The sequence below is a fragment of the Archocentrus centrarchus genome, chromosome 11 (assembly GCF_007364275.1).
Source record: "Archocentrus centrarchus isolate MPI-CPG fArcCen1 chromosome 11, fArcCen1, whole genome shotgun sequence".
Lineage (NCBI taxonomy): Eukaryota > Metazoa > Chordata > Actinopteri > Cichliformes > Cichlidae > Archocentrus > Archocentrus centrarchus.
In genome coordinates this window covers 16,721,058-16,733,481 of record NC_044356.1, presented here as the reverse complement: position 1 = coordinate 16,733,481, position 12,424 = coordinate 16,721,058, and the positions used below count along the sequence as shown (strand labels likewise).

At 41.2% G+C, this 12,424-nt stretch overlaps 1 protein-coding gene across 1 annotated transcript; it reads left to right on the top strand.

Annotated features, from left to right (window-relative positions):
* Positions 1-6,738: 6,738 nt before the first annotated feature.
* On the top strand, positions 6,739-9,226 carry znf706 (zinc finger protein 706). The gene is made up of 3 exons (XM_030740536.1): positions 6,739-6,877; positions 8,170-8,305; positions 8,429-9,226. The coding sequence occupies exons 2-3, from the start codon at positions 8,171-8,173 to the stop codon at positions 8,522-8,524; spliced, it is 231 nt and encodes a 76-aa protein (XP_030596396.1). The 5' UTR covers positions 6,739-6,877; position 8,170; the 3' UTR covers positions 8,525-9,226.
* Positions 9,227-12,424: the final 3,198 nt, after the last annotated feature.

The following is a 12,424-nucleotide window of genomic DNA, read 5'->3' as shown; positions in this document are numbered from 1 at the left end:
TTATTATTTTTTTTAAGAAACTTTAACACAGCAGAGACACATCAAATTAAACATGAAGTAATTAATATTTGTTTGGTGAAAGGGAAACCTGAACTGGATAAGTGGCAGGAAATGGATGGATAGGTTTGCAGTAGCAAAAATGAATTAATTAAGTACAATTTTACCCCTGAAAGCTGCATACATAGTTTAATAGTTATTTTTCAGATGAAGATTTTATAGAAATGATGTCACTCTGTGTATTATTAGAGTAAACCAGAGACTTACAGCCCTTTTTTAAGCTTGTGAAAATGAAAATGAGTTTTAATATGTATTTAGTATTTAACCTGATGAAGTCTAAGTGATGGAAAGGGATGACAAGTAACCTAACCTGATGCTGCCAAAATATTTCATATTTGGCTTTCTCCCAAATCTTGGGAGTCAGAAGACAAAAAAAAAAAAATATGTTTAATTGACATGCATCAAAAATGATATCCCTTTTTTGTAAAAAGCCCCCCCCCCCCCCCCCCCCCCTTTTTTTTTCTTTTTCTCAGCTCAGAGTCAATAAGGTCCAAAGACATGTATCGGGAGGTGTAAATTTATAGTAACTTAATGGCAGCTTAATGCTAAAAGGTTACAGGAAAATTCATTTATTGTAACTTTACTGTAATTTCGCTTTCAGCAAAAAAATTATCTAATTTAATTTACAACATTAGTGCAGTTTTTAACTAGGAGTGTAGCTTTATTTAAAATGGACATCTTTATCTGTGAAAAAAAAACAAAAAAAAAAAAACAAGTCACTGCAGTCCAGCACTGTAAACTTTAACATAAGTCCAAAAAAAACGAATGTGAGCATGAGCTTTTTATTTTGTTAGCGCATTAATCGTCTCACTCTGTGCTGAGTGTCACTGATCTAAACAAGCTATATACATACAAATATCTGTTATTACTGGGTATTAGTTGTATTAGTATTTAAGTAAAGTGAATAAGAAGTAAAAATCTTCGGCTGCCTTTGTTTTCTCCTTCTCCAAACTGCTTTGAAGGAAGTGTTTGCATGTCAAAATGCCAGCCTTTTGCGTATGAATGCTTTCAGGCACCTTTATATGGAAATCCAAAAATTACGTTTCAGATTCAGTTAAACCGTCACCTCTGTGTGTATGTGTGTGTGTGTGTGTGTGTGTGTGTGTGTGTGTGTGTGTGTGTGTTCTTGTTTGCGTGTCTGAGGATGCATGTGTTTGCGTGCCCTACTGATGATTACTATCCTCCCTTGTCCAATTTGTTTTACAGAGCACCTGGGCCTTGGCTGAGCTCTGTCTGTGTACGTGTGTGTAAATGGGACTGCTAGATAAATACAGGTGGGGTCCCTTTCTTCTAACAACACACAGACTGAATGAGAGATCAACAGGGAGACAAAAGAGAGGGAAATGAAAATGCTCTATTCATCTGTATTACTTACCTCGTTTCAGCTTTATTACTATATTCTTAAATTGACATGATTAGAGAAGAAAACCGGCTACAAACAGATTGAAAAACACCAGAGAGGTGCAAAATGAACATGAAGGTTGTTACATTACAAAACAGGCTTTTTGCACCCACCCTTCTGTTGTCTCATAATCCATCCACAAATCATTTACGCTGCACAGAAAGCAGAGTGAGATTAAAATAATGGATCTATATAAGCTTCCCTCTTATCTTTACCTTCCCGTACATGACTCCTGCCTCTTGGAATCTCAGCCATGGAGATGACAGCTGAAATCATGTAAGGGCTACCATACAAGCTGCCACAAGCAGGCAAGAGCAAGACTGGAAAGTCAGGGGCCACGAGTCACCACATACTTTTCTTGTGTTTATGTATGTGTGTGTGTCCAACTCTGAGGTGAAAGGTGTATCCTACATTCCAGGCGTTTTTGTGCAGGAGCAGCTTGTCTGGACTTGGGCAGGATTTAGTGTCTGAGTCTACTTGTTTGAGTTAAGAAGCCCACAGCTGAGAAGGAGACAGAGGTGTGTGTATGGGGGTGGGCCAGTGTGGGTATGCGTGCATGTAGGAGGGGGATGTTGTTCAGATGGAGGTTACCATAGATGAAGAGTAGGTGCAGGAGGGAAGGAGGATTATTATGGTATTATGTTTTTGGTGTTGTTGTTGTTTTTGCAAAACGTGCTACAGAAAAACCTTTTCCAATTCGGGGTTGACTGGACTGGAGCCGATCCCAGGTGTGACTGTGCTGATGGTGCAGTGGTTTGCGCTGTTGCCTCACAGCAAGAAGGTCCTGGGTTTGAATCTGTCAGCCAGTTCTAGCCTTTCTGCCTGTTCCCCCCTGTGCCTGCATGCACGGGTTTCTTCCCACAGTCCAAAGAGAGGCTTCTTAGGTTAACTGCTGATCCTAATTTGGCCATAGGTGTGAATGGTTGTTACTGTCTTTCTGCGTTAGCCATGTGATGGACTGGCAACCTCTTCAGCTTACCTAGTAACACACAGATAAAGACAAATTAAAAACTACTACTAAACTAATACTACTGTGGTGACCCCTTATTCACAAGGGGTCACTTTGGAAAAAGATGCTTGGGGTAATATAAAAAAAATAATACACACACACACACACACACATTACCCAGCAGAACAACTCTGACAGTCTGCACCACATGCAGCAAAGTAGGTACGTGCTATAGTTTCCAACCAATTTTCTCTCTTTCTACCCTTAATTACTCTGTCAAAGTATTTTAAACAGTACTAAGATGTCAGAAGGATGTTGTACAGTTAGTTATTCTGGCAGTGCAGAAGACAAAGCTGAGCTTTTAGAGTTTCACATTTTCACATTTTGGTAACCTCCAATAGCATAAATTAGATCTGCTTCATCTGATAAATTAGAAATTCCTTCACATTCGTGTTTAAACTGTCATCCAGTGCTGCTGACTCCACTCGCCAACAGTCACAGTTGGCCCACATTTCAGAGAGCTGCTGCTGTTGGTGAGCTGTCACCACCTTCACAATCAGCCTCTGTCTGATCAGCTTATGTCTGCCTGACCCAAGACCTCACCTCTCCTTCAGCTGCACTCTGTGTGAGCATGTAGGTGTGTGTGTGTGTGTGTGTGTGTGTGCTGAGGTAAGAAATTAACTTCTTTCTCCCTGAAGGCATGATTTGCCCTCGTGCTATGATTTCTCAGGGTCAGTTTTAACGAAACAATGAACAGAAACATTTAATATTGGCTGTTTAATCTTTAATCGCTTTGATTTCTTTTTCTTATTCCACACGGTGAAACAACCTGCTCAGTGCTTCCTGTGCATGCGCTGTTTGTCATTAAAGGCCAGGCTTCTGAAGCAGCAGTGAAAGTTTTCAGCCGGTGGATTTGTTGTGACTATGTCACTGCACCGCTTGTGTACAGCCTGACTGGTCTGGCAACATTGTGGCATGTCACAGTGGCGCGAGCAGTGGAGTGGACTGTGGATAAACCTGTTGGTTCGGAAAAAAAAAAAAAGGGGAAAGCATGAAGGGGGAGCAGGGAGAGGAAGTGGCTAATGGGGAAGATGAAATCCAACTTCCTCTCCCTGAGACAGCCTCCAGAGAAGAAAAGAAGATCCTATTCACCTCTGACAGGTGCCGTTTCACCCTCTTTGTGTGAGGTTTTGCTGCCAGGCTAGTCTAGCCTCTCTCCTGAAATGCCTTTTTTCTTCTAAACTCTGCTTAACCTCCTAAAAACTATCAGACACCAGATATTTCTAGAAACAAACAACAACAAAAAAAAGCACAAATGTGAGATCGTGATGACTAAGAAGTCATTTACAACAACTTGTGGTGGGAGGAAAAGACCCAAATAGAAAAAAAAAAAAAACATCTCTGACTGTCTGTGGCAAACCTTGCTTACTCACACGCACAATGGACAGCCAGATAATATCCTCCTCCACTATTGAAGCTGACACCTGGAAGATTTGCTTTCACACAGGCCCCAAGGCTGGAGAACCCCACCCCAAACCTAAGCTAGCAAGTCTCTGCACAGCATCCTCTAGGGTGGGGGGAATTTGAGTAATGTGTGGCTTTTGTCATTTTTTCCCCTCCACTTTTCTTTCTTTTACTATCTGCCCCCCCCTTCTTAAAGCATAATCACATCCTTCTCTCTTGAGAGATATTTCCCTCTTTCACAAAAGACTGAAAAGACCATCTTTCTTTTCTTGGGATGGCGTGGTGGAGGGGGTGCAGCAGCGGCCGGGCTGGAGGCTTTTCTCACAATGATAATATTTCTCTCAAGAAAGTCAGGAATATGCACCATGTGCCTGAAAATGGATAAAAGTAGATCCTCTCTGACACACACACACACACACACACACAGCAGCTGTCTTATTCTGATGTGTAGAAATGAATTAAAATACACAAAGAGCAAGAGGTTTTTCCTGCTTTCCTTACAGCCGTATTAATAATTTGGTGTTATCGAGGCAGCTTATCTGCATTTCCATCGTGTGATAACTGAAGCTGCAGAACATTTACATATTAGCTGAATTTAGTCAAATACCGAGCAGTAGTGAACAGCTCCACTGTTCCTGCCTGATGGCGAGACCACAGTCAACGACAGAAGAGATAAGCATCTAATGCACCGCAGTGAACCACATTATGGTGTGTACAGGTCGTGCTTGCTGCAGTGTTTGTAAAGCTGAGAGTTTAAAATATGAGTTAAACCTTTGAAGTGAGATTGTTGCGATGATAATTCGGGATGTTAAATATTACTCCAGGTATTATGTGCATTTCAGTGTTGGTGTGTGCTCATGATGTGGATGCTGGTGGCTCACTAACAGATTCCTCCACACATCATACCAGAGCTCACTGTGGAGTGTAACTGATTTCTCCTCCAAAGAGGCCCCCTAGTGTTTCTCTGAGGGAGCTCGTTTCTTTTATTATGGAGCTTTTAAAGTTGATGGAGCAAAAAAAAAAAAAGGAAAAACATACACCTGCAATCCCAGTAAAAGCCACTGAGTTTTCTCAGAAAAGAGACAACAGCAGTGATGGAACACTTCATCGCTCAATTACAGCAGTCATATGAATGCTGCATGAGCTGCAGTTCAAAACAATCCTTACACTGAGTCTGAAGGGAAGGGATGAACCGGTGTTGTCTACACAAAACTTTGCAAAGAATCAAAAATTTTTTCTTTAGGGGTGTCAAACTCCAGTCCTCAAGGGCCGGTGTCCTGCAGGTTTTAGATGTGTCTCTGCTTCAACAGTCAAATATACAGTAGAAGTCATTAGCAGGACTCTGGAGAACTCACCTGCATACTGAGGAGGTAATTCAGCCATTTGATTCAGGTGTGTTAGATCAGGGACACATCTAAACCCTGCAGGACACCGGACCTCGAGGCCAGAAGTTTGACACCGTTCCTAGCAGCCTGTTGCAAAAACGCATCATTTGTTCCCATTTCTTTAGTTGAATCTCCAAAAAAGGCCAAAGATAACACAAATTTTTTTTTTGCACCAACAAGGTGATTCCCAACGAGCTATCAGAGCTGAAAACTTGGCATATGTCAGCATGTTGTGCAGTGTGTCCTTAAAAAAATTCAGAGGACACTGGACAAGTGGAGGAAAAAAGCAGTTGCAGGTCTAAATAACTATCCACAGCAGATGAACCGTATCTGAAAGTCATGTCCTTAAGAAACAGGAAAGACCTGACACATCTGGCCCTTCAATTTGTAACGTTTGGGTTGTGTTTGGCGGTGAAGAGGAGGCAGCAAACATACTTAGCAGACGGTCAAAAACAGACAACCATGCTGGTACTGGGAATTCCACAGTGTTGTCCTTTAATAAACATACTCTTCACCAACCTTATAAAGCCCGGTTGAATGGCTGCTGGATTATCATACATGAAATAGCAGTATTCATACAACCTGTAACATTACTAAGAGTTAGGGAGATAGAAAAATAGAGGTCCACCTTGGTCCGTGCGTCCATCTGCCAAAACGTTTCTCCCACGCTCTCTACAGAGGAACGGTGGCTCACACTTGTGACATCACTAACAAAAGTTTAGACTGTCATAAAGAGACAACACACAATTACGACTGTTACAAGTTGATCCATCTACTCCATCCATCTAGTCACTGAAGCCTCATCTATATATAGGATTAATAGATATAATAACTATATGATTATGAAAACCTAGGCATAAATATTGCAACTTTATGCCTTAATGAGCAGTATTATTGATACAACACTGGGCAAGCTATAACTTTTTAACTCTAGAAACATCATAAAATAATTCACTCAAAAAGCTTGACTTGGTCTGGTTTTTTTTTTTTTTTTTGTTTTCCTCCCCCAGTTCTCTTCCCAGTTCCCCCAGTGCTTTGATTTATCAGTGTTTTTGTGGACTGTACCAATGACTGCAGAAAACTACAGTCGTGTGTACCTCTGTTACTCTACCACTCGGGGGCGACATTGCGCAGAGTCGCATATCCCCTGCACGTTTATTTGAACCAGGGTGCATTCAGGGATCCATATTTTTATTGGTAGATATCAGTTCACCACCTACTAAGATGGTTAATCTCATCTTCCTGTTACCTTACTCCCTACATTTCACAAAAAGGATTTTATAAGACGATTTATATTATGCTACTACGCTACGAACACAGATGGACTTCTGATAGGTTTGATGACAGTTTATTACTTTATAATTTGTATAATTACCTGTAATTACAAACCCTAGCCTGCTTCATATACGGAGCCTGACATATGCAACTCCATGTTTTCGTTTATATTTTTGTCCAAATACGAACGCTTCCTATCGCTTAAAGTAGTAAATTTTATAATTACCAACCCTTGCCCGGTCACTGAATGCACCATGACGTTCACCTGTCAGCGTGAACTGAGCAGCTGTTCCATTTGAGTGTGCGGGCACCTCGCAAACGACACGTACTCCAAATTTTAAAAAGGTAAGGACTCTTATCTCTTTAAACAGTTATTGGCTATAATACAGTGCTGCTAATGTGGACCCATGCGTGCAGTTAAATGTCCATATGGTTAACCGGCGAAGCTAACAAGCCAGACAGCAGAGAACAGCACGTACAGTGTAAGGCTATCAACTGCTGGTTTAGTGAAGACAAAGTGATGTTAACCTGAGAGGACGTTTGCACTTTGTGTTGTGAAAGATGAAAGATGAAAACTCAAAAAGCAGCAGCACTTAAGCAAATATACCACTGAAATTAATACCAATACTCATATTTAACTGTACAACTGCAGGGACCAGAAACTACTTACTTTTTAAATAGCAGCTCTTTAACATCACGTGTTTATAAACCAGTAGTTTTACTAGATTTTACATGAGCTGACCAACACTACATAACACAGCTGACCAAACAGAGGGCTATTTATGGAAGGTGCTAGTAAGCAAGGCTACATTACCAAGTCCCTGGACACCCCCAGTGCTGTCTGAGTCACAGTGGGGTCAGTTGATTAATGTACCACTTAAAAGCAATCTTAACCAAAAAAAAAGTGGTTGCTCTGTTATTGGCCAATCTTGACTTGTCGTTCAGCCAAAGCTAATTTTTGCCCCTTAAAAGTCTTTGAGTTTCACGGAGCCATACACATGTTTGCACTGCAGTTATGACATCTTGGTTACATAACCAAACCTTTACTTGTATCCACCCAAACCGTTATCAGGCAAGGCCCTCACTGACAGTACGATCCAGGGAGAACAGGCTGGGCAAGATAAACTAGTTAAAGCACAGATGTGCATTTAAAGGCCTGTGAGGGCATGACAACACTTGTTCCTGTGATTGTAGCTCATGTAAAAATGTGAAAATGCAATTACGTTGTAGCACAAAGCTACCGAACCTGGTCCTTTTCCAAGAAAGGTGAGCAGTTATATCTAGAGGATTAAAAACCTATTATTAATTTCTTTACTGTTTAAGTGTTAGATGTAAGGTGGTTCCAGGGTTTTGTGGGTCAGTCTGCTAACTGTGTTTAACCTGAAGTATGTTTTTTTCAGTTCAGGTGAAACTGGAGCTTTATCTTGTTGACTTGTTGACTATTGCTTTTTATAGTGTTTATATCCATTAGACCTTTAATTACCTTTAAGGAAGACCCTACACTGTCTTTGTTTGTTCATTGGTTTCTCATTATTCATGAACAAACATGATATTAATAAGCCCCTCCTCACACACTAAATGGACCGTAAATAGTTGTTTACTTACTGACTGCTCATGCATCCACTGTGCGTTCCCAGCATGGCGCGCGGGCATCAGAAGATTCAATCCCAGCAGAAAAACGCCAAGAAACAGGCAGAAATGAAGAAGGCCAAGGGTCACGATCAAAAGACGGCAGCCAAGGCAGCACTCGTGTTCACCTGCTCTGTGTGCAAAGTAAGTATGTCCACTCGGAACCTGACTGAGGGTGGGAGACATATTTTAAACCAAACACAGTGCCTTCTCCTTCAAATCCTCCTGTCCTTTAACATCTGTGGGATGTTTCATCTCTTCTCGCAGTCTCAGATGCCTGACCCAAAAACCTTCAAGCAGCATTTTGAGAGCAAACACCCAAAATCCCCTCTGCCCCCCGAGTTAGAGGGAGTGGAGGCGTAGGTGGATGTGAAACTCTCGAACCCTGTACCAACAGCAGTCTGACAGCAATGGATGATTTCATGCAACCAACATGAAGCACTTATCTATTAATTCTTTTACAGGCTGGGTCACCTTTGAACCAAGCGCTGCCTCCCATCCAATCTGGTGCGGGTCAGGCTTGAATACATGTCACAGTAGACCTGTACAATGTATGAACAATGAAAAGTAATAAAAGGGGATCGTTTGTTGTTCAGTTATCCTGAACACACTGATGTGTAAGAATATTTCTGCCCGCTCTTGTGCCTCTTTATGCTTAGCTTTGGTGGACTGATCGATCCTTTACCGACCAGAGGTAAACGCACAGTGTCCTGGAGGTTGAGGACATTACAGCAATGACAAAAATGAACTCATCTTCTTAATTAGTACTGAATCGAAAGGAGACTGTGAACTGTCTGCCCAGTTATACTGCATATTCTCATTTTAGCTCATCATGATGTCATGTTGTGTTTATAAAAAAAAAAAAAGTGAAACTTTGATAGCCATTTCCGAGCTGCTGAATGAATTGTAAGCCAATGAATGTATCTTCCAGTGATGCATTGTTAAGTCATTTTATTAAAAGGTTCACTTTTATATTTTATTTTATTGCCGAGTAATTTATTATTTTCCTTTCAAAGTGACAGCACTTTTCTGTTGCTCTACCCACTCAAGCAGAGCTCTTTTCACTGTAACCCTGACCAATGCTTTTATTATTACTCAACAAGTCTGCGTGTGAAAACGTGTTTTTCCTTTGGGATTAAATGGTCTTTATACTGCCGGATTGTGAGTCAAAGTTGGTGTGATGTCCGATCATGACACAAGCACAGGTAATTACCCTGGATTCACAGTGGGTGAGTGGGTGTCCAGCTCCACGTTATCCAGGCACCTCCCTTGCTTAACCCAAGGTGAATATTTCCAGTAGTGAGACAGGACTATCTCCTGTTTTGGGCTGTAAGCGATGAAAGGACGAGCCCAGACCTGTTTCTCCCGGCACTGCCTGCATTTCATGTGTGAAAACAGCTTTAAAGTGGATCTGTGTTCCTCATTTCCAGAGCCATGCTTTTATTTTTGCACTCTGTTAGAATTGCTTTGCATGATTCACAGTTCAAAGTATTAATTATTTATCTTATACTGAGCCTTTGTACAGATCTTCAGTTCGTCATGTCTAAAACAATCCATTTGACTATCCAACTTTCTCTGATTTGGTGCTTCTCATAAACAGAAGGATGGAACAGCGAGTGGGCGGGGCTTCTGTGCTCACAGTTAGTGCTGTTAGGTTGAGATGACCATGTTATCCTGTCTTTTTGACATGATGATTAAGTTGTGTCTAAAATCATTCACCACTTCCTAATCCTTATATAAAAAGTGATTTGTAGAGGACTATACATTATCGGTCACTTTAGTAGGTACGGCTAAAAAAAACTACTCTTTAACGCAAATATCTAATCAGCCAATCACATGGCAGCAACTCAATGCATTCAGGCATGTAAATAAGGTCAGGATGACCTGTTGAAGTTCAAAGTGAGCATCAGAATGGGGAAGAAAAACAATTCATGGTTGTTGGTGCCAGATGGGCTAATTGATCTACTGGGATTTTCCCACACAATCATCTGTAGAGAATGGTTGGAAAAAGAGAAAATTTCCAGTGAAGTTCCTCTGGGTGAAAATGCCTTGGTGATGTCAGAGGAGAATGGGCAGACTGCTTCAATCTGATAGGCAACAGCAACTCAAATAAACATTCTTTATAACAAAGATAAGCATCTTTGAACACACAACACGTTGAATCTCGAAGCAGATGGGCTACAGCAGCAGAAGACCACACTGGGTGCCACTCCTGTCAGCTAAGAACAGGAAACTGAGGCTACAATTCACACAGGCTCACCAAATTTTTACAATAGAAGACTGAAAAAACATTGTCTGGTCTGATGAGGCTCCATTTCTGCTGTGGCATTCAGATGGTAGGGTCAGAACTTGGTGTAAACATCATGAAAGAATGGATCCATCCTGCCTTGTATCAATGGTTCAGGCTGCTGCTGGTGGTGTAATGGTGTGGGGGAAGTATTCTTTTCACACTTTCAGTACCAACCGAGCATCATTTAGACACCACTGCCTACCTGAGTATTGTTGCTGATCATGCCCATCCCTTTATGACTACACTATACCCATTTAGTAATGAGTGCTTCCACCATATCACAAAGCTCAAATATTCTCAAACTGGTTTTCTTGAACATGTCACTGTACTCCAATGGCCTTCACGGTCACCAGATCTCAGTCCAATAGAGCACCTTTGGGATGTGGCAGAACACGAGATTCACATCATGAAAGTATAGCCAACAAATCTGCAGAAACTGTGTGATGCTATCATATCAATATTGACCAAAATCTCTAAGGAAGGTTTCCAGCACCTTGTTGAATCTTTGCCATGAAGAATTAAGGCAGTTCTGAAGGCAAACGGTCATCCAACCCAGTACTAGCAAGGTGTACCTAATAAAGTGAGCAGTGAGTGTATAGTGAGATCACTGAACACGTCATCTTGTCTGTGCTATTAATTACATAGTTACTGTCACACAGAACTAAACAGAAGAAAACTGGCTGTATAAATAAATACAGACAGTTACATAGTTGTTGCAGTTATACTGTGCTGTCATTTATCTGTCAGTCTGTCTTTTTTTGACTTCACTTCAATGCATGATGGCATACAGTGCTTGGATAATGACCACTGGTTTTACACTACTTTTTGTGAGGCAGTGTGGGTTGCTTTGAGTGTGCTATATAGGCTGAGTGAGTAATATCGGACACACCCCAAGAGGAAAAAAAAGTCTAAAACCAAGAGAAGTCTGAAGCCTGAGCTTTTGGCCAGGTTTATTATGAGTACCTACCACTTTAACAGTATATACTGTATGACAGAAAATGAGGAAAATCATAAAACTTTAATGGTAAAGAAGGTCTTTTATAGCTCATCGGCTCCTACCTACCTAGTAATGAGTGTATCTGGATACAGAGCTTTAATTGTGGGGGTGGCAGCATGACTCACAGAGAGTAACTGGCAGCTGACTTGAACGTCATCCCAGGAGGCTGTGTTAATAATCTCTGACATTTTAAACAGAATAAATTAATCTCCACAGCCAGGGGATGTGGCACCACATTGATTAAAGCTAGGCACACAGAGCTTCACTTACAGGTTTAAAGACCTGTTTCAGGTGGTGTTCTTAAGAAAAATGTACAGGAAGTGACAAAATCAGTTGAAGCTAATCTATCTGTGGCTGAGTGATGCATTGCATCTGCTGAAATGGCTCAAAGTGCAGTATTTACTAATCAAATACCCTAAACTGTCAAGTGACTCGGTCTGCATAAAGACGTCTTTAACATGGCTGGTAATGACGAATGCTTCGCTTCAGCTCAAACACAATAAGTGAAAGAATATACTATGTAAGCCAGCCACACAGACATGGCTACAACCACACAATTGCACTTCATGTGTGAAGTCACTCAGTTCATAAAGACCACACCATCTGTCTTCTTTGTCATAATTAAATCATTCCGGGGGAAATGTGGCTTGACTTCCTTTTATTCTGACTAGTCAGAAGCAAAAAAACCTCCAGCATGGTCAGTGACGCGCTGCCTGTTGCTTTAGTTCAGCTGAATGACTCACAGTTCACATTGTTCTCCTGCCTCCTCACACACAATCCACATCCTGCCTTCCATCTGTAAACTTGTAAATCAAAAATGCAACACATGTTCATTCATATAAACAAATACACACACACACACATCTGAATTTTTTGGTTTTTACGGCCTGCCTTTGAGCTCAACATGCAGGAGTCACAGGAAAAACGAGAGCACTCGCACAAACTAGTTGTTTCAATTAGGTGAAGAAATTCCCCC

Excerpts from the sequence above, each read along its gene's own strand:
- znf706 (XM_030740536.1), top strand. The coding sequence starts at position 8,171 with ATGGCGCGCGGGCATCAGAAGATTCAATCCCAGCAGAAAAACGCCAAG. Across the intron at positions 8,306-8,428 it reads TCACCTGCTCTGTGTGCAAA|TCTCAGATGCCTGACCCAAA; the intron begins GTAAGTATGTCC and ends CTCTTCTCGCAG.